Source organism: Chiroxiphia lanceolata, chromosome 2 (genome assembly GCF_009829145.1).
Source record: "Chiroxiphia lanceolata isolate bChiLan1 chromosome 2, bChiLan1.pri, whole genome shotgun sequence".
NCBI lineage: Eukaryota > Metazoa > Chordata > Aves > Passeriformes > Pipridae > Chiroxiphia > Chiroxiphia lanceolata.
Window position 1 is genome coordinate 90,850,554 of NC_045638.1, and position 19,311 is coordinate 90,869,864.

General features: G+C 38.4%; 1 protein-coding gene across 3 annotated transcripts in view; it reads right to left on the reverse strand.

Moving 5' to 3' along the window:
• PRMT8 (protein arginine methyltransferase 8) overlaps nucleotides 1–19,311 on the reverse strand; it is a 57,508-nt gene that overhangs the window by 9,004 nt on the left and 29,193 nt on the right. For all 3 annotated transcript variants that reach the window (XM_032678831.1, XM_032678830.1, XM_032678832.1), the window contains exons 3-8: nucleotides 17,929–18,114; nucleotides 14,723–14,878; nucleotides 8,930–8,993; nucleotides 5,091–5,233; nucleotides 4,615–4,702; nucleotides 1,974–2,089 (exon numbers count right to left, since the gene is read on the reverse strand). In XM_032678831.1, the coding sequence (XP_032534722.1) occupies nucleotides 1,974–2,089; nucleotides 4,615–4,702; nucleotides 5,091–5,233; nucleotides 8,930–8,993; nucleotides 14,723–14,878; nucleotides 17,929–18,114 (753 nt within the window). The remainder of the gene's footprint in view (nucleotides 1–1,973; nucleotides 2,090–4,614; nucleotides 4,703–5,090; nucleotides 5,234–8,929; nucleotides 8,994–14,722; nucleotides 14,879–17,928; nucleotides 18,115–19,311) is intronic.

The window sequence follows — 19,311 nt, forward strand, 5'->3', positions numbered from 1 at the left end:
ACACAGCATGCAGGGGCTGATGTCTTATTTTGCTGATTTTGTAGAACAATTCAGAGCATCTAAATTGGGAATCAAAATAACTGCAGAAGCACAGGGCTCTGACTGGTCTCTGAGGAATGCATCTAGTGACTAGTCCATCCACTGACTAATGTAGAGAGAACCCAGACTCATCTTGTTGGCATCCTAAGTTAACTGGCTTTGGGTTGAATACACCCTAAAAATCCCTCTGTGAATCTAATATGAACAAACTGTGCCATCTTGAAGTGCTGTAATAAAACATTTGAATAATTAAACATTATGGCTTTGTTTATTCTCAAATGTTTTCTTAGGCTAATATAATTTTCTGAATTCACAAATATTTTCAGGATTAAAGAAATATACTTTATATTTACACCATGTGCAAAAGTAAATGAAATTAAAAAAACACCCAACAATGCAGACTCTGTTTTTCTGGCTTCCATATTGCTAGCTTGAATATAGGCCTCCCTCCTTCATGCCTTTCATTAACAATTTTCTGGTTTTTTAGTGATCAGTTTGTGAGAGTGACAGATTCTGGAATGGAAAGTGGTTTCTGACTGCGCAGTTATTACCTGCTTTGCTCTCGCAGTGCCACTACATGGTATAGCACCATTCACTGTACGGACAAAAGATGTCAAAACTAAATATAAAACCTGAATAGGAACACTTTGAAAATTTTTGTCTGTCTTCTTAAAACCAATTACTCTCAAAGACCTTCTAAATAAAGCGCTGGATGTGCACTTCATTTAAGGGTGTGCAGCTTTTTATTCCAGAGAAGCCAACCCCTTTTTACCCCTTTATCTCTCACTCTCTGGACATATTCTACACACTCTAAATAGCTGTTTCTTTTGTGTGTATTGCAATTTGAAATTGCTCTGGCTCAGGCTGTTTTCAGGTACAACCATCCTGTGTTCCCCTCAGTGCAGGTGGACTGTGCATGCATACGTTGTCACACAGAGTTTCTACTTCTGTTCCTTTCTGCTGCTTTCAGTAAAGGTTCTGCAGACTGGAGGTATGTCTTTCCTTATTACATATGGGAATGCTTAATGCTGTGTTTGTTACTGGCAAAAAGTGAAAGTGAAAAATTAAAACTGACTCTTTGGGATAAATGAGCATACTCTTGGATTCATGGACCTGATCCTTCCACTGCTATTGATGCAGACAGCCTTATTTATGAGAGTAGTCCCACATGAGGAGGATTACTTCACGTGGAAGGAATTTTAGAGCTTTAAAATATTCCTGCAGGCAGTTCCTCCAGTCTTAACGTGATCTTGTGAAAACGGATTAGTGACCATTCTGTCTTATATGTAGGACAGGGTACAAGCTAACCTCTGAGTGGAAATGTTGGGGCTGGAAGAACACAGTAGCATTCTGGATAAGGCTAAGAACTAGGAAGTTAGACAAATAAATTAGGTTTCAATTCTGATCACATTCTGGAGTAAGTTAGTTGTATCATCAGACAGACAAGAAACTGATGCTTCCATCTTTTTTACTGCAAACAAAATTCATTTACACCTTCTCCTCAGCAACATTCCACCAGTAATTTCCAACCTCTATTTACAAGAAGGTAGGGCAATTAAAATCCATATCTAAATATACTATGTCTCTCTTTATCCAGTATTTGCATACGTAGAATTTGTAAGAGTCTTGAGTTACAGCTTGCAGTAGCCAGATGAGAGGAGTCACAAGGAACATTGGGTATTCCATAAGAAATCAAGGTATCAATGCTCATGCTTAGCTCATATGACAGTATTAAGCATGTGCAGCATACCAGTACTGACTAATTTAAAATTGCATGTCTTTCCTTCTCAGCATGATAGCATTCTTATGATGATGGCTTCTGCAGCTAGATAAAGGCATATAAAGGTAGCAGTAAAACACAAGCAGCAGGTCTCCAAAGAATCCTACAGTTAGTTGTAAACATTCATAATTAAGTATATTTGGAATTACCAAACCTTTATTAGACAGGCATTGGTCACCACTTGCTTTGGATCTACTATGTCCACCAACGGCTCCTTCATGGCAACATCCCTAATACAGGTCATGTCAAAGCCGTACACATTCTCCCACCCTGTCAATGCAAAGAGATATGTCAAGATTAGCAGTAATAATAGAAAGTATATTTTGTTTCTCAAGGCATCTTTCATTTGAAAGAATTTCTACCATCCCCTAATTTTCAGATTTCCTCTTTAGCTCTTTGCTCTCTGTCCCAGTTGTCTATGTCATCACTGCTATTTTATAGATAATGCAGTTGTGGCAAAATAACCCCTGAATGTACATCTTTGAAGAAGTGGTCTTTGTTCTTTGGTGTCTCCAAAGCCATATTATATGAGATTTGTTGATGATTATTGTGGGTTTAGACATTTGAGAGTGTTGCCCAAAATCATATAATATGTCAGGCCGAGTCTTTGGAATATCTGTTAGGGTTACTCTATCCTTTCCTATCCATTCTGGTTAATATTTTTTTTTTCATAGATTGCTATGCAATCAGCACTTTGCATGCTCTTTTGATTATTTAAGTAGTCTTAGTTTCAGCAAGTGAATTACTGACAGGAGTAGAATTACAGCTGTGTTTCAATATTTGGGACATCCAAGTTTTAATCTACATGTACATCATGACAGAAAAGCAAAATAGAGGAGAGACAAGGTGGTGGTGCAGACAGATAGTGAGATGGAAATAACTGAAAATACAGGGTACGTAAATTGAGGGGGAAAGAGAAATTAGAGGTGAAATTAGAAAAGAAAGTGTCTTAAAGGAAAACAACATTTTAGAAGAGAAAAAGAGAACCTGAAACATTTCTTTTAATTATGACCCCCCCTCTCCCCGAGTTGAGAACAGAAAAGAAAAAGGCTCAAAGTCTACAAAGGAAAGGGTTCAAACGTGAGGTGAAAAAAGCACATAGAGGATTTTAGGCCAAAATGGCCTTGATTACTTTACAGAATGGATGCTTCATACATCCATTTGAATCTGTACATTTTGTAAGGAATTTAGCTGTCAAGGTCATCATGTAACCAAGGAGAAAAATCTAGGCTGTGCTTGAGGAGGAGATACAATTCACTCTAGCACCTTCAGAGACATCTTGTCACCACCACGCTGCACTGGGCTCACTTTTGACCCAAAACAGCAAATGTGACCAATTGACAGTTCTGTGTATTAGTACTGAATTTGATTACAGAAACACCAAACTTTCTTCTGAGAGGAGGTGAGAGGCAAGGAGTTAGGCATTTTTATTAAAGATTGACCGAACCCACTAAACTAACGCAAACTTTTGTATGCATCTTTGATTAATGTAACTGCTTAGGAATTTTGTGGGGGTTTTTGTCCCCTAATGGAAAATGCCTTTAAGTGAAATTGTCCAGCTCTGAAAAATAAATAAAAGCAAAAAACTTTAAAAGGAAAAGAAAACTGAAATAATGTAAAACTTACTCATTTCATCACAACTATTATGATCTTATGATCAAATAAATCCAAACTTGTGTGACCTGGGGACAACAAGCTGAACATGAACCAGGAAGATGATCTTTTAGTGATGAAAATGAACCACATGCTAAGACAGAAGGAGTGTCCAACAAAACGGGGTTTGCTTAGCCTGGGACAGCAAAACTAATTGTAGTATCTACTTGCTATCTGCTACCACAGAAAAAAAGTAAAAGTCAGATTCATTTCTGGTGATGAGGGAATGAAGGCAAATCTCAGGAAGGAAAAGTCGGTCTGGATATTTAGAAACATGTTTACTCCTAAGGGTGCTTCACTCAGAGGAGCTATGGAATCCCCATCTCCTCACAGCAGGGCAGGGCCCTATGAGTGACTTGCTTTAATTATGAAATCTGGCCTGCTTGGAGCAGGAGTCTGGACTAGGTCACCTGTAGAGGTCACTAACAGTACCAGTTATTCCATGATACTTCAAGGAAATCCTCCCAACATTTTAAAAGCAAGACAATAGTCAATTTTATGCATCTATGAAGTATATATATATATAAAAAAAAATTTAGAACCCTTTTTAACATAAAAGTAAAATTGAAATTTCTAATCTTTATTTTTAATTTAAAAATTCTCACAGAAAATGCTTTTAAAAGTTAAAAAAAGCATTACATGTTGTGGGTTTTTTTTCCTTGATGAGCTTATTATGGAGATATAATTTTTTCTAGGGTTATTTCGTAACATTTACAATTAATTTGCATATTATTATTTTTCTGTTCTTGTTATGTTAAAAAACAAAAACAAGGACCTGCATGGCAAAGGAATATTACCAATTTTCCTGGCTGTTATGGTAGATTATATATTTATTAAAAGAACCAAAAAACTAAAATCTCCTATAATCCACATTTTAAATAGAGGTAGGGGTATTAATATAACTCTAAGCAAAGTCTACATCAATTTACTAATGCATCTTTCCTTTGTGCACTTTAAGTTACTGCAAGTTTCCTGAATTTATCAGCAGACTAACGTACTCTTAATGTTCACATTTATACTGGAATTCTGGCCTGGTCAGTGTGATTTCTTGGCTTTTGCAATCCTTTGCCAATGATGAGATTACAGTAAGCCTTTATAAATCAAGTATTTTAGGGAAATAACCACAGAAAAGTGTTACTCACAGTGAATTTTGAAGTCCTTGTACTGTCTGTCTTCAATTGCTACCACGTACAAAGCAGCTCGGTCTGGAAACATTAGCCCTCCAGGTTTCTGTTGATGAATTTTGGGGAAATGGATCTCGTAATCTATTCACCTGACAAAGACATCACATTTTGAACTGCACATACAAAAACCAGACAAGCACCCCTTGCATGCCTTTATTGTTTTCCTTCAGACTGTCACACCAGCTTTAATCACAGCAATTCTTGCAGCCTGTAGCAATGTCATTAGGTAGTGTCTATACAAATTTCACCAGCCAGCAGCTAATCAAAAGCAAAGCTCTTTCACTGAGATTCCCGGTTTTTATCTTAAAGCCCAAGAAATGGCACTTGGAGAAGTAACTGAATTTTATTCTGGTGCCAGTAGCAAAGGGAAGGCTTGTAGTCAGAAAATAAATGATGATTGCTCCAGCGAGAAGTATGACATGCAGAGCACCTACCAGCCACTTGTCTCGTGCGAAGATGACTGTGTTTAACATTGACTCATAGAACAGACAGTAACCCATCCACTCGCTGATGATGATGTCTACTTTATCCACAGGTAATTCAACTTCTTCCACTTTACCTTTAAATATTGTGATTACTGAAAAGAGAATCCAAAGAAATATGTTTCACATAATAAAACACCTGAATAAGTTCCTTACTGGTGAATGTCAGGCTGACCTTTTCAATATGATTCTCTTCTTGAATGCCTGTAGATAAGGGGTGACTCCATGTGACTCAATGGATTTTAAACTATTTTAAAACTACTTCCAGTAAGTATAATAAACAGAAGTTTTAGAATCAGTATAAAAGGAAAAAAACCCCAAAACCAAATCCAAAAACCAAAGGCCAAACAAAAACCCCCCATATTTAAAAAACAGAAAAACCAGCCTTACCTGCTCACCTGCATGATCTCATTTTACATGACCTTTGAAATTTGGAAGATTTCTAGATCATTGACCAAGTAATGCAAAGAATCCACCTAGAATCCTTTAAACATGCCTGCAGGTTTGCACATACACGATACTACCACTGAGATATTACAGATTATTGAACTAGGATCTAATTCTCATCTGCTTTTCAAACATACGATGATGGATTCCCAGTGAGGAAAACTAGGACTTATTCTTTCCATGAATTAGGGGGAGCTGACTCAACTGAGAAAGTCATATCTAGCCTGACAGTACACAAACAAGAAAGTTTGTACAAAAAGTTCTCTCATGAAAAATAATTTTTCATTCCTTTCTGCTTCATGATTGACTCATTCATATCTAAATCTTCTATCTGTTTTAGATTTGCACAGTTTTCCAGAGTTACTCAAAGTGACTGCTGGGAAACATTGTTGTCAAGTACTTCATCACCAAATTAGTTTCAAGGCAATTAAAAAGACTGTTAGGAGTTTGATATAGTAGAATACCAGATCTTCAGAGACACTATTACAACACAGCACATTAAATTACTGGCAATACTGTATACTACTTTACAGGACGCTGGTTATGCCCTGCAAAAGTAAATCAATGACTAATGATAGAATTCTTTGACACCAGAACAGATACAGTGCTTAAGGAAAAATTAAATGGTGGTCCATATTCAGTTCAGTTGTAACAAATAATTTTGTTTTAGGACAAGTGACACAAGTCACCAATCATTCCTGCTTTTTTAAAAAATACATTTCCTATTTAAAGATGTATTTTCAGCTTGTGACAAATACCTTACAGAGTGTGTTTCTCTGCTATTTATATTGCTTGCTGCAGTGCATAAAGTCTCATGGTTCTGGATTCTTCCTTGACAAGGTAACAGATACACTTGAAATTTAGGAATAAGGTGAATAGAGAATATTTTACTTTCCATTACTAATTGATAACATTATTCTATTACTCTTAATTAATGGCAATTTTTATTGATGAAATGGTCAACATTCAGTTTGGGAAAGATGAAGGTAATTTAATTTAGCTATAACTGGATTAGCTGGTTAAGAGTGGAAGTGTGGGTTGAGTGAATTTTAGAACTTGGCCCAGGAAAAATGAGGTTTGTCTTTCCCAAATACGTGCAGTACTAGTATGACTCTAACCAGATGCGACCACTTTATTTGCATAGTAAATTTATAATCCAGACTGGCCCCTTAAGAGGCTTGAAACACACTGATTCAGACTGGTAACACGGAGTATCAGCTGGTAAGAGCAACCTGATTGGAAAAGAGTTCTCTTTCCCATTCTTTAAACTCCTTTCTTTCGCAGTACTCAACAGTTCATCTGTTGTTATACTGGAGACTGTGCATGCCTATAAGCTCCAGCCATGAGTTCTCTTTAGTTCTCATTTCTCCTAGGAACTTTCACTGTCACAGTTCTTTCGGAGTGAATTTTAGCATTCTTGACAGTTGCCAGACTGACACACCTGCAGACTTTGAAGCCCTCTGTTTACACCTAGAACAGCCACAGTAAAAGCAGCAGCAGCACAAGTTCCTTCCACCTCCCCTCACTTTGATGAAACATCTTCGTAAGGCATCATGTGGGAACAGACTGTGCTGTCCCCAGCTGTATTGTATCTGTTCTGGAAACAGTGGGTTTTCTCTTGGTTCAGCCCCTTTTGCTGAGTCTACATATCTCTAAACATTTAGGGGGAAAAAAAGAAAAATTTCCATGAACAACAACGTCCTTTGACTTGGTACCTGGCTGCATTAAAATGAAAGTGAATGCAGGTCAGTGTAAAGTGCGAGAGTGTAAATGTTAGTTCAGGTGTGTAAATTGCTTATACTGGTGACCAAACTGCACTCATGCAGACTGCTGAACCTGTCCAGACAAGTCTCCTGACAAAGGGGAGGGGTGTCTGCTTCTTCCTCCACAGTTTCTTAATGACTTGTTCCTTGTAGAAACAGGAGAAAGAAGTGGAGCTAAATACCTTCTGCAACCTCTGGAGCACACTGGAACCTTCTAATTTATTCTGACAATGGTCCCTTCACACACAATTCCTGTTGCTGGAAACCCAAATGCAAATTGATTTGTGGTATGCTATTTTTGTTGCTATCTGATAGAAGGCCACTCCAGGAATATACGAGCTGTGCACCGAAGGTGCAGGACAATCAAGCTGAGCTCACACCTCACAGCTTTAGTGCCTTATCCCTACTGTGAAGAAGAGTATTTTGTGGTCCTGTACTATACTTCCTTCTTTTCCTGAACCAAAAGTTGCACATGCTGGCTGTCCTCTTATATCCCATGTCACTGCTGTTTCACACCACACCCCTTGAATATCCATACTGTACAAAAAATTCTCCTCCCAAAGAGCTCTGTGTTAGTCAGAAAGTGCCAGTGACAGCAATAAAAATTAGAACCAGAACAGAAATCTATTCCTTTACCTTTGCGAGAAGAGCATAAGTGCAGACACAGCTAAAAGTGGGGGCACATGGAACAGCCCAGCCAGCTCAGACCTGACCTGTTCTGCAGCAAAGGCAAGCTCTTCACAAAGAGTACTTTTTAACAGGAGCTGTCTCACAGCCTCAGTTAAAAAAAGATGGATTTTTTAGGCTGTTACAAAGATATCTTGTGTACTGTGATTTGGAGGAGGACTGAAGGCATGAAATAGAGCTGCTTAGAGATTATTTTGTGCTAAGAATTTTCAGTAGGTTGGGGGTATTTTTAGTGTGGTGGGTTGGTTTTTTGTGTGTTTTTGTTTTTTGTTTTTTTTTTTTTAATTTAGAGTTTCAACATTCCTGGAAATTTCATCAGGTTTTTTTTTCCAAGAAAAAAAGAAGTTTTCTATGATAGTTTTATTTTGAGAACAGGACATTTTTGTTTGTGTGTTCTGATGTTTTGGAAAAAAAAAAAGTAATTTTAAAGTTGAAAGTCAGAAATCTTAGTGAAAAATGTATATTGCTATAGAATACTTTTTTGTTTTGAACCTTATTTCAATTTGAATGTCAGTGTATGTGTGTGTGTGTGAATTCTATTTAAGCAATAAGGTGGAATTCAAATGGCAGAATTAATTTGACAAGTTCAGCACTAATATGGGATCTTCTGTCTGCTTTGCTAAACCAAACTGCCTGTTGATAAGTCCTATTTGCTTCTATTGTCTGTGAGTCTAGAAGTAAATGTGGAAGTAACAGTAATTCCTGTGAAGAATTGCTGTAGTGCCTAGAATGAAGTGCTTAGTTTTGTATTTATGTAAGTCAATTCTGCAAAACTAACATTTATATATAAACCACACAACCTAAATTAATCAGAGAAAGCAAAACAGTTATCTTCTCTTTTTCCTGAAGAAAAAAGTATTTTTATATATTTATATGTATTTATATATGCCTTACTGTTGTCCAAGTGGTTGGCCTTGATAATTTTTTCTGAGTAGTCAGATATACTTGAGCATTCAATCTGGAAAAAAAAGAAAAAAAGAAAAGCAAGAGGAAGAGTAATATGTTAAAGATCTCAGCTATGTGAATAAAATATTTCTACTGAAGGCAGCAAAGACTCTACAGAACATGTAACCATTGATAAAAAGTAAATCAAACCTGTGTCTGGAGAATCATAACCAATAATATCCTAATATTTAAATTGCAGTCTGTGTTTGAGTTGAACTGGTTCCTACAGAAAAGATTTAAAACTGTTGAAATGTGGGGAAGAGGTCCTAACTACAAAATTTATATGATTTATTAATTGCATTATTTAATTTATTCCTGCTACTTTAGAATATTGCCTCCTCTCCCCAAAAATTCAGCTGAAGGGAATGAATTAGCATGGTGCTACATTTCCACACATATTTTAAAACAAAATACATCCAAATTTTGTGAATAATGTTAAAATTCAAACTATGCCAATACTGGTCTGTACCAAGAAGCAATTATTTGTCTACATGAAAATTCTATAATCTTTAGCAATGCATGCTATCCCAAAAGAATGTGGACGTTTTACACATAAGAAATGACTGAAATTTTCTATTTACAAAAACATTCAGAACTGCATGTCTTTTCCTCTGATGAGTTCTGTGCTTTTACTAGGAAAATAATTACAAAGTACCTTCTAGTTTTAGATTTGCCCTTAAATTTGGTACAATCTGCGCACTAGCATAAAAGCCCATGTTTGCAATGACCTTTACTATCTTTTAGAGAAATACTACATTCCATTAATCTGTTTTTTGTGCCCTTTGAAAATCACGAAGGCCAGAGTTGCTTGTAGTCACTGAATCAGTTCCTAATTTACCTTTTCCAAATTTGACATTAAACTGCCAATACTACTTTGCGTAATCCTTGTGTCTCTAAATCCCCTATGGGAATGTCAAATAGAACTGTATTATCTCTAATGAAGTGTTTTATGTATCCAGTGAATCCCATTTAATCTCTAAAAGCTAAATTGTGCCTGACCTCTCTGATAGTACTCACAGATGGCAGGACAATGGATGGAAGGACACACAAATCCCTTATTATTTTTATATCGTATACGACACAGACATAATAGCAGTCACAATATCAATCCCAGTCCCCATGGGAACCTGACTATTAATTCTATTTAGCTCGCCTGTGGATATAAACTACTCCTTAAAATGTCTGGCTCAATGGTCTGAATATAAACCAAAACTGTCTTGAAGAAAGGACACTTGAGTGTCAGTCCAGAGAGTTCAAGGAAGAAATCCCTTGGGGAGAGCACCATCCTTTTGCTCCATCCAACTTCTTCCATTACTGTAAACTGTATAGACTCTACGCCCCATCTATAGTTACAGCCATTATAACATACTCATTTTCCCTCAAACACATGGTGTGACTCTTATGGATGGTCCTGTGCCGGGCCAGGAGTTGGGCTTGATGATCCTTGTGGGTCTCTTCCAACTCAGCATATTCTGTGATTCTGTGATTTTCCCTGTCTGTATTCACACCTGTCTGGCATTTTCAATTCCACTGCACATTTTGGATGATTTTTAAATAAAGCATGAGCATGTAGGTGTTTGGAGGTGGCTTTCCAACCTTTCTAAAGAAAAAAATGCAGAGAAATAAGAAGTTCTCTTTCATGAATGACTACAAGTTTCCAAAAATCTGCTTCATTTGCAAAGAAGCAAAATAATAAAAAAACTTAACAATTAAATGTTTCATGAAGGAATAGATACTTCAGAAAATAAACTTCCTTTAGGGTAACTAAAGCTGTTCACTGGCATTTTGACTTGGATTCTATACTGTAGTTGAATTTTATTTTAAAAAGTAATTCATTTCAGAAAAAAAAGAAAGCACTGAATTCTGTAGGTGAAGAAAAAGAGCAAAAAAAATAAGAGTTTTCAGGTTTTTTCCAGGTTCTCTTTCAAGTCAGTGATCTGCTCAAATCTGTCCTATTTAACAAAGCATTTGGATTTTATGAAAACTGTGTGTTCCAATAAAATAAGTTTGTACCTCAGTTTACAGTCGCAGAATTACAGACTGGTTTGGGCTGGAAGAGACTTCAAAGATCAGCTAGCTCCAACTTCTATTCTACAGGTAGGGACACCTTCCACTAGATCAGATTGCTCAAAGCCCCATCTACTCTGGCCTTAAAGACTTCCAGGGATGGGGCATCCACAACGTCTCTGGGCAACCTGTGCCAGTGCCTTACCACCCTCATGTTAAAAATATCTTCCTTATATCCAATCCAAATCTACCCTCTTTCAGATTAAAACCATTGCCTCTTGTCCTATCACTATAGGCTCTGGTAAATAGCCTTTCTCCACCTTTCTTATAAGCTCATTTTATATATTGAAAGACCACTGCAAGGAACCTTCTCCAGGCTGAACAACCCCAGCTGTCTCAGGCTGACTTCACCGGAGAGGTGCTCCACCCCTCTTATCATCTTTGTGGCCTCCTCTGGACCCAGTCCAATAGGTCCACATCTTTCTTGTGCTGGGGGCCCCAGAGCTGGATGCAGCACTTCAGGTGGGGTCTCACCAGAGTGGAGTGGAAGGGCACAATTACCTCCCTTAGCCTGCTGGGCACACAGCTTTCGACGCAGCCCAGAACACGGTTAGCTTTTTGGGTTGCAAGCGCACGTGGCCAGCTCTCATCCAATTGTCCATCCACCAGTATCCCCAAGTCCTTTTCTGCAGGGCTGCTCTCAATCAGTTCATCACCCAGTCTGTACTGACATTGGGGATTACTCTGATTCAAGTGAAGGACCTCGCACTTGGCCTTGTTGAAATTCATGAGGTTCACATGGGCCCACTCCACAAGGCTGACAAGATTCCTCTGTGTGGCATATTTTCCCTCAAGTATATCAACTGCACAATGCGTTTTTGTGTCAGCTGCAAACTTGCTGAGGGTGAACTCATTCCCACTATCTATGTCATTAATGAAGATATTAAATAGTAGTGGTCCCAGTATGGACCGTTGAGTTTCTTCAGCTGTATCTGGTTCTATGTGTGTATATTCATTTCTACATTCATTTTACTACTCAGTCTTCGATCTGATTCTGCAAATGTCTCCTCTTTTACTTTACTGTGGTCTCTTTCTCAAACAGTCACCACATTCCCATATTTCCCCTGGGCTGTGTCCTCATCAGCACCTTTTTATGCAAATCAGCTAACATCTAACATGTGCCTTCACTTCCTGTGTCTGCTTAACTCCTTCTTAACCTGCACTGTTTTGTTTATTTGAAAATGCTGTAGAATTCAGATAGTTTACTGCAGTGATTGTCCTGAGTTTTGTATGACTAAATGCAGCAGATTAACCAAGGTTTCAAAGGATATTTGAATGTCTTTCTCTGTCCCCCACACACTCCTCCCAGACACCAACATCTACATGCCAGTCCTCTCTTCTACATGTCTTACAACAATTCCCCAGTTAGAAGAACATCATTGTTACCCTTCCACTATGGTTAGGGCTCAGAGCACACGAAGAAAGAAGAGAAAATGAGGGGGCTGGTTATGTTCAGCTTGTAGAACAGACCACCCCAATTCGACAGCTATCTACAACTACCTCAAAAGGGCCTGCAGAGAAGGTGAAGTCAAACTCTTCTCTGAAGTGCATAGTGACAGGGCAAAAGTCAGTAATCACGAGCTGTGGCAAGGGAGATTCGGGCTGATTGCAGACCTGGAATAGGTGCTGAGAGAGGATTTAGAATCTCTATCCTTGGACATCTTCTGAATTGGACTGGACATCCTTGGGCAACTTGATATAGCTTTAAGTCAGTGATTCTATGATTTACATCTCTTGAAGACCCAGAGATGATTCTAGCAGTTGGCTTAGGTGGTGGCAAGGAATAAGTTCCAACAGTGAATAAGAGGGAATAAGAGGAACTAGGCAGGGTAGTGGATGAATTTGAACCCGAAGAAAGGAAAGAGTGAGAAAGAGGAGATGGATTTTAGTGGTGCTGTAATCAGAAAACTAACACTCTGCATTTGTCAACAGTTCCCACATTGTGCTATTTGAAAAATCACATCTAACTCTAGAAAAGAAGCTGGAACAGCTCGGCTCTATGTAATAACTCATGGCAAATGTTTGCTTTTTAAATGGAACACTCATAGTTTCCATCAGCACTCTTTGCCAATATGACCATAAAGCCTGAATTTGACTATAAGATTTCCACTGCTAGATCTCTGAAATATCTGCTCGTTCAACACAAATACCACTCTGCTCGCTCTGTTACAGGGTTCATGGCGAGGTAGCTCATGTGACAGGAAAGTTTAAATTTGCAGGCTGTAGCAGAGGATTTCACACCTAAGAGAGTTCCCTGGATAGAACACCCCCCAGCTTCAGTACTGAACAGTCCATAGGTGAGCTGGCACTGGTGAGCCACTGAGCTTTCTGAAGGCCTGAGGTACAGTCTGAACTGTAAAGAAGTCCAGAGAAAAAACCAAACCACTACAAAAAACCACCACCACCACCAAACATGTGGAAAAGTATTTGCTTTTATTTCACTCGGTGAATTTTCTGTCAGTGAGCTGGCTCACTGTAGAATCAGATAAGCATCAGTGCCAGCACAAGGGAGGGAGGAAGACCATATGGCCAGGGATCTGAGAGATAGGAAGGTGGGAGCATAGCATCATCATTTTGTATATGCTTATACTTTTGGAGCACTGCAATATATTTGCATGAGACTTGCATTTCTGCATCAGAGAAAGCTATGGGGTTTTCCTTCTTGAGGCTTTGAGACAATAAATTCTATATTTTATTTACAAGAAAATACATTCTAGCTACCAGTTCTGTACACAAAATCTCATGCTTAAGCTCCAAAACTTTTGCCAGCACCTTTTGTTTTCATCTATCTATACTTCCATGCTCTAGTCCAACACTCAGATGAGACACTCAGAATTAACATTGGATTTTGAAAACATAAGCCTGAGAATTGAACAGGAGCCCTGGCATTTCATGTATCATTACCAGTAATAAAGACACACAGTTTAGGTACTTAGTGACATCAGTCTTCAAATGCACAGATGTAGCCAATTAAGTTTTAGTAAACAATTTTTTTAAGAGAACTACATAGAGAGATAGGATATAGTTCCCCTTTTCTATGTTGCATTGTGTCTGCAGGGCAAACAGAAGTCCAAAGCAAAAAGAAATCATATTTGTCATTTTAGAGTCAGTACAAATAACAGAATACTTAGGAAGCAAATCTGTGCTCTCTCTAATGACTTCTCTTCAGACAATTGCACATTCATGCTCCTAAAGTTCAATGTATTTAAGGTAATAATTTCCTTCTGCCTTTGAAAAGCGTTATTGTTGGCACAGAAAACATGCACAGGCTTTCTTTCATAATTTGCTGAGTTGTAATATGCAGGGAAAAGTGTATTAAAGAAATTTGTTTCCAAGACTACAAACTTGCAGACCTTGAAAATTTAAAAAAGCAAGATCGTTCCTTTAGCCTCTCTGAGTAGGAGTGAGTCTCTTTAACATTATTTTTCAGCCAAGAAGATATGAGGTTATGTACCAGGTCACCAAAGGTTCCACAGATGAAAAGGTATTACATCTCAGTTTGGAAAAGGCACACTAGTGCAACAGAACTCCACTGAAGTCACTGTAAATCAAGCCATAGAAGAGCTTGGAGAGAAGAATTTCAAACCAAGGCAAGTAAGGAAAGGTAAATCACCAAGCCAAATTCTCAGACAAAATCCACAAACAAATTCGAAGTATGAGAGAAAGTCTTCTTACCCCATATACCTTCTTGGCTCCTGCCTTTGCAGCAAACATGGAGAGGATTCCCGTGCCACTTCCAACGTCAAGGACAATCTTATCTTTAAAAACATGTTTATTGTGATACATTGAGTTTCTATAGGTTAATGTGCGCACTTCATCTTTTAACATTTCCTGTGATGGAAATAAAAGCATTGTGTTACTATTTGAAGTGCTTAGATGTATTCAACACTGCCGCTGAAAGCATTCCTTTGTTGTCATTTAAGCATTATTAATACACAACATGAAGGGTTTTTCAAATACTTTGGGGTGCACACATCAAAGCAACTGTAAAATGATAGCTACTTAGAATTGAATTATTAAGAAGCAGCATGTTGCCCCTTGTACAATTTTATTTTGCTATTGCTTCACTTTTACAATTGACAACCAGAACATAATCTAACCACAGCTCTGCTTTGGGAATAGACAGAAATCATAAAGAAATCCAAACGTTCCTCTCCTCCTAAAGCATGCACAACCCAGAGCCTCAGCGAAGGGACCTTCTGAGGTTCCTCTTTGAACACAAAAGAAATTGTTTCATAAACCACTGTAAGATAGCAGTCTTGATAGCTTTGCCCAAAGTGAGGCAGGAAGCCCATAGCAGAACTTAGAAATCCTGTGCTATATGGTCCTCCCTTACCACTCTTCTGTTCACTCATTTATCTGACAAATTTCCAGAAGATATTAATGTATAACCCCGACCCCTATCTCACTGTTTTAAGTTGCCATTGTTAGGTGCTGATTTTTGATTCATTGATAGCAGCAGTACATGCATTTAATTCCATTGATCCCTTGCTTTCAGGTGTGCATGTGTCAGTCAAACTATATCAATAAAGAGGACTCAGGTCAAGACCCAAGTGCCATTTTCAAGAGAAGTTTAGGCCACTCAGTACACACTTTTATTTTCTGAAAATGTTTTTTTTTTTTTTGGTCTAGAAGGCTGAACTTTTGCTTATACTACTGCTGTAATTTCATAGTTGAAGCAAGTAGACAAATGAGTTTTTTAATTTTGCTGTAAAAAGAATCTGTTCACTGTCATGCAGTCTGAGGCACTAGTGAACTGGATTGTTACATGTATCAGTTGCTCACTTACTTGTCTTGGCAGAAGACTATCTGTGCGCAATAACTGCAGATGAATAAAAGGGTTTTTTTAATCATCATAAAGCATGGTTTGGCATCAGGCAAAAATCAGTCTATCAGCACTGGAAAGGTGATAGAGCACACTCTCATGGAAACAGTTTCCAAACATATTAAGGACAAGAAGGTGACTGGGAATATTTAGCATGGATTTGGAGATGATTGACCACTTGGTATCATTCTATGGTGAAATAATGGGCTCTGTGGATGAGGGAAGAGGGGCGATGCTTTTTATCTTGATTTTAGCAAGACTTTCAACCCTGTTGCCCATAACATCCTCATTTAAAAATGGATGAAAAATGGACAGTGGACTGAAAACTGACTGAACTGTTGCACTCAAGATGTTGTGATCATCAACGCAAAGTCAGTCTGGAGGCTGGTCATTAGTGGTGTCTCCCCAAGAGTCAATACTGATGCCTTTTGGCCTGGTTTTTTTCAGGTGGATTGTGTCTCTTCCTAGCAGACCTCAATCCTCAAAGAGTGCAATAGACATAAAAACTGAAAATTTATCATTGACACCAGCTGCACAGCCAACTGTGGACCTGTGGGAGCACTTCTTCTCAAGCCATTTGAACTGTTAGGATTGAGGCAAAAAAACACCTGTCACAGCACACCTTGCAGGAGAGTCTTCTGCTGCTATCGCTTGGCACTTGCTCCCAGTGCTTCTCCATGGTTCAGGGTCAACTGACTCTAACAGTCTTCTGAACAAAGATTCCTGCCCCTCATCTACAATGAAGTCACTGACTCCGTTCTGTAGGTAGAGACCTGCAGGTGGATCAAGAGCCTTCCTCCTGTTACCAGAAGTCACAAGTTTCCAGCCTTCACCAAAAGAGGAGTCTACACTTCCAAACCTGCTAAGTATAGACTCTGACTGCCCCTCCTTTCAGCACAGCTGGGGATTTAGGCTCTTGTATCTTCAGGCTCCCAGAGAAGATCCAGGTGGTCTCTTTCTTATGTCCCTGATGCTCCGAAGTCTGCCAACCTCCTTTAGCAGCTCCTTTACTTGTTGACACATCCTCTACCAGTGCACACCTCCTGCAGGCAAGGAGGAAACCTCCCACTTTCCAGCCTCAGCAAGAGGCTTAACATACTCCCTGAATTCCCCAAGACCTACATGACTGTATCTTTTCATCTGGAGATCAATCTGATTTGAGGTCTCTGATGTGTCTTCAGAATTTCTTAGGTCTTCTTCCCACTCAATTGTTCCTCTCTCTTCTTCCCTCCTTGGACTGAATTTCTGAATGCTACATTGGTAAGATGTTATTGGCACATAGAAATCTTACTTTTATGTATACACCCCACAAACAATTACTAGAGTAATGGAAATAGAAATTGTTTGCTATGCAGTTTGTGAAAAGTGCCACTGATTCATTTCATGTTGTTGCTTTTCTGCATCCTAGTCTTAAAGATCCTGTCCTCCTGGGACGTGTAAATGTCGGTGGGGCAAGATATAAGTGTTTTCTTTAGAACTGGTTTACAGTAAACTTTTTGAAGATAAATATGGTCCACTGTGTATTTTGAATTATTTCCAAGAGTGTATTTACTGGAGATGACTGAGCTTAATGCTCCCATCAATGCAGTTTATGCATTCAGAAATTCAAGTAACATGCCAGGAGTCAAGAAACTACTCAGCTTCTCTTGTCCGTGGAGTAGCTGTGCTGCTGACTGTGATCAAATATGCAATAGAACAGAAGACCTAACTCAGCAATAATGTAGTTTCCATGTGTAATCAAGTTAGTTTGCAGCCCTCACAAATGCACTAAATTGATGCACTTGTAAAGCTCACCACTGTACAGATAGCTACTATAAACTCTGGGGAGAACTCATATGTAAGTATCTAAGTGGGACGGAGGTTTGGGGTACAGGTCTCTAGAGATCTTTGGCACTTAACCAGATTATACATTCATCTGAGAAAAGGCAGAGGAATATACGCATAAGCAAGTGGGATGGGGATAAATAAGTAATAAATCAAAGAAAACATAATTATTATTGTTATTATTGTTACTACATTGTTATTTAATAATTGCTGAAATAAAAATAAGCATTACCTCATGAATTCCAAAGTGAGCATAGGAATCAAAGTAATAATCCCTGGATGTCATCTCTTCTGGATTGATGAGTTTTGCCATCTTACCTCGGCCTGGGCAGCTTGGTTGCAATGGAACATGTATGACAGATTGAACTGGCTTCGGAACAACAGTAGGCTGTGGAGGCTGGGATGGAATGGGGCAAACCTAGGAGGACATGGAATATTGTAAAAAGGCATCATTAAAAGAAAACATTTCTCTCTATATCTAGCATAGTGATATTATTTTAACTATCTAGGAGACAGCAAGTTCAAAGACACCTGGGGCATCATAAGTGAAATTGAGGCTACCTTCTATTCCTGGATCTTTGACTTATTTACTCTGCCTTGAAAAATTGCCTTAATAGATTTTTCCTTGATGTTTCTCTGCAGATACCTAAATTAGTGCAGAGTAATGGCAAATTATTGGTGTTAGCTAGAGTGGGTTACTGCAAATGTTGACACAAGGCAGCGAAGAGCTAGGTTTTCTTCTTTAGTGTCATATTCTATCAAACTGCCACAGCTTTGTGAGAGGCAAGTTGTAATAAATAAATAATTCCCCTGAAAAGAAGAGCTCATAATCAAAGCATCTTGAACTGTGTTGCCAAGGAGAACAGGATTCCAAATCGATTTTTAATTGTCAGGTAATATACCTGTCTGTATTGATGAGGTAGGGCTGAGAATGTTCACAGTATCTGAAAGTCTCTGATGCTATCTGAAAGTCTCTCAGCATGTCCAGAAAGCACCGCAGGGGGCTGCGTGGCATATGTGATCTCTTAATGTAATTTTCTGTTGTTGAGAGATGCAGGAGTCATGTGTTACCAACACACTATGGCCCACTGCACTTAATTTTTTGGTGTGTATTATATCTCCAATATCAACATTTCAATAGACACAGAATGCTAGCACCCCTTAGACTCAGATTTGATGCCTGTAGCATATAAGACAGAAAACAGAGTGTTTTGCAAATATGAGATAAAACAGCCCATGCTCTGGCCCATGTGTATATCTACATCTTTGATCCCTAACATGAAGTGAAATGCTGAAAACAAGGAACGATTGAACAACATGATACAGCTTCACATATGTACTAAATCACTGTAAATTATGGGTCAACAACTTCATATATTAAGGTCAATCCCACTTAAAATGTACCACGTCCTCTTGTTGTTGTTTTTTCTTTTTTTGTTAAAACTCAGTAGTTTCCCGGTGGGGACCAGAGTTGCCTGAGCTTCTTCTAGCTCCTTTCATAAAGTTCACTCTATCTTCTATAGCTTGGTACTGTGAGATATCAATGCACTGTACTCTCTTTGAATAGCATCAATTAGCCTAGTTCAGTTTGCTTCAATGTAAAAAACAACAACCT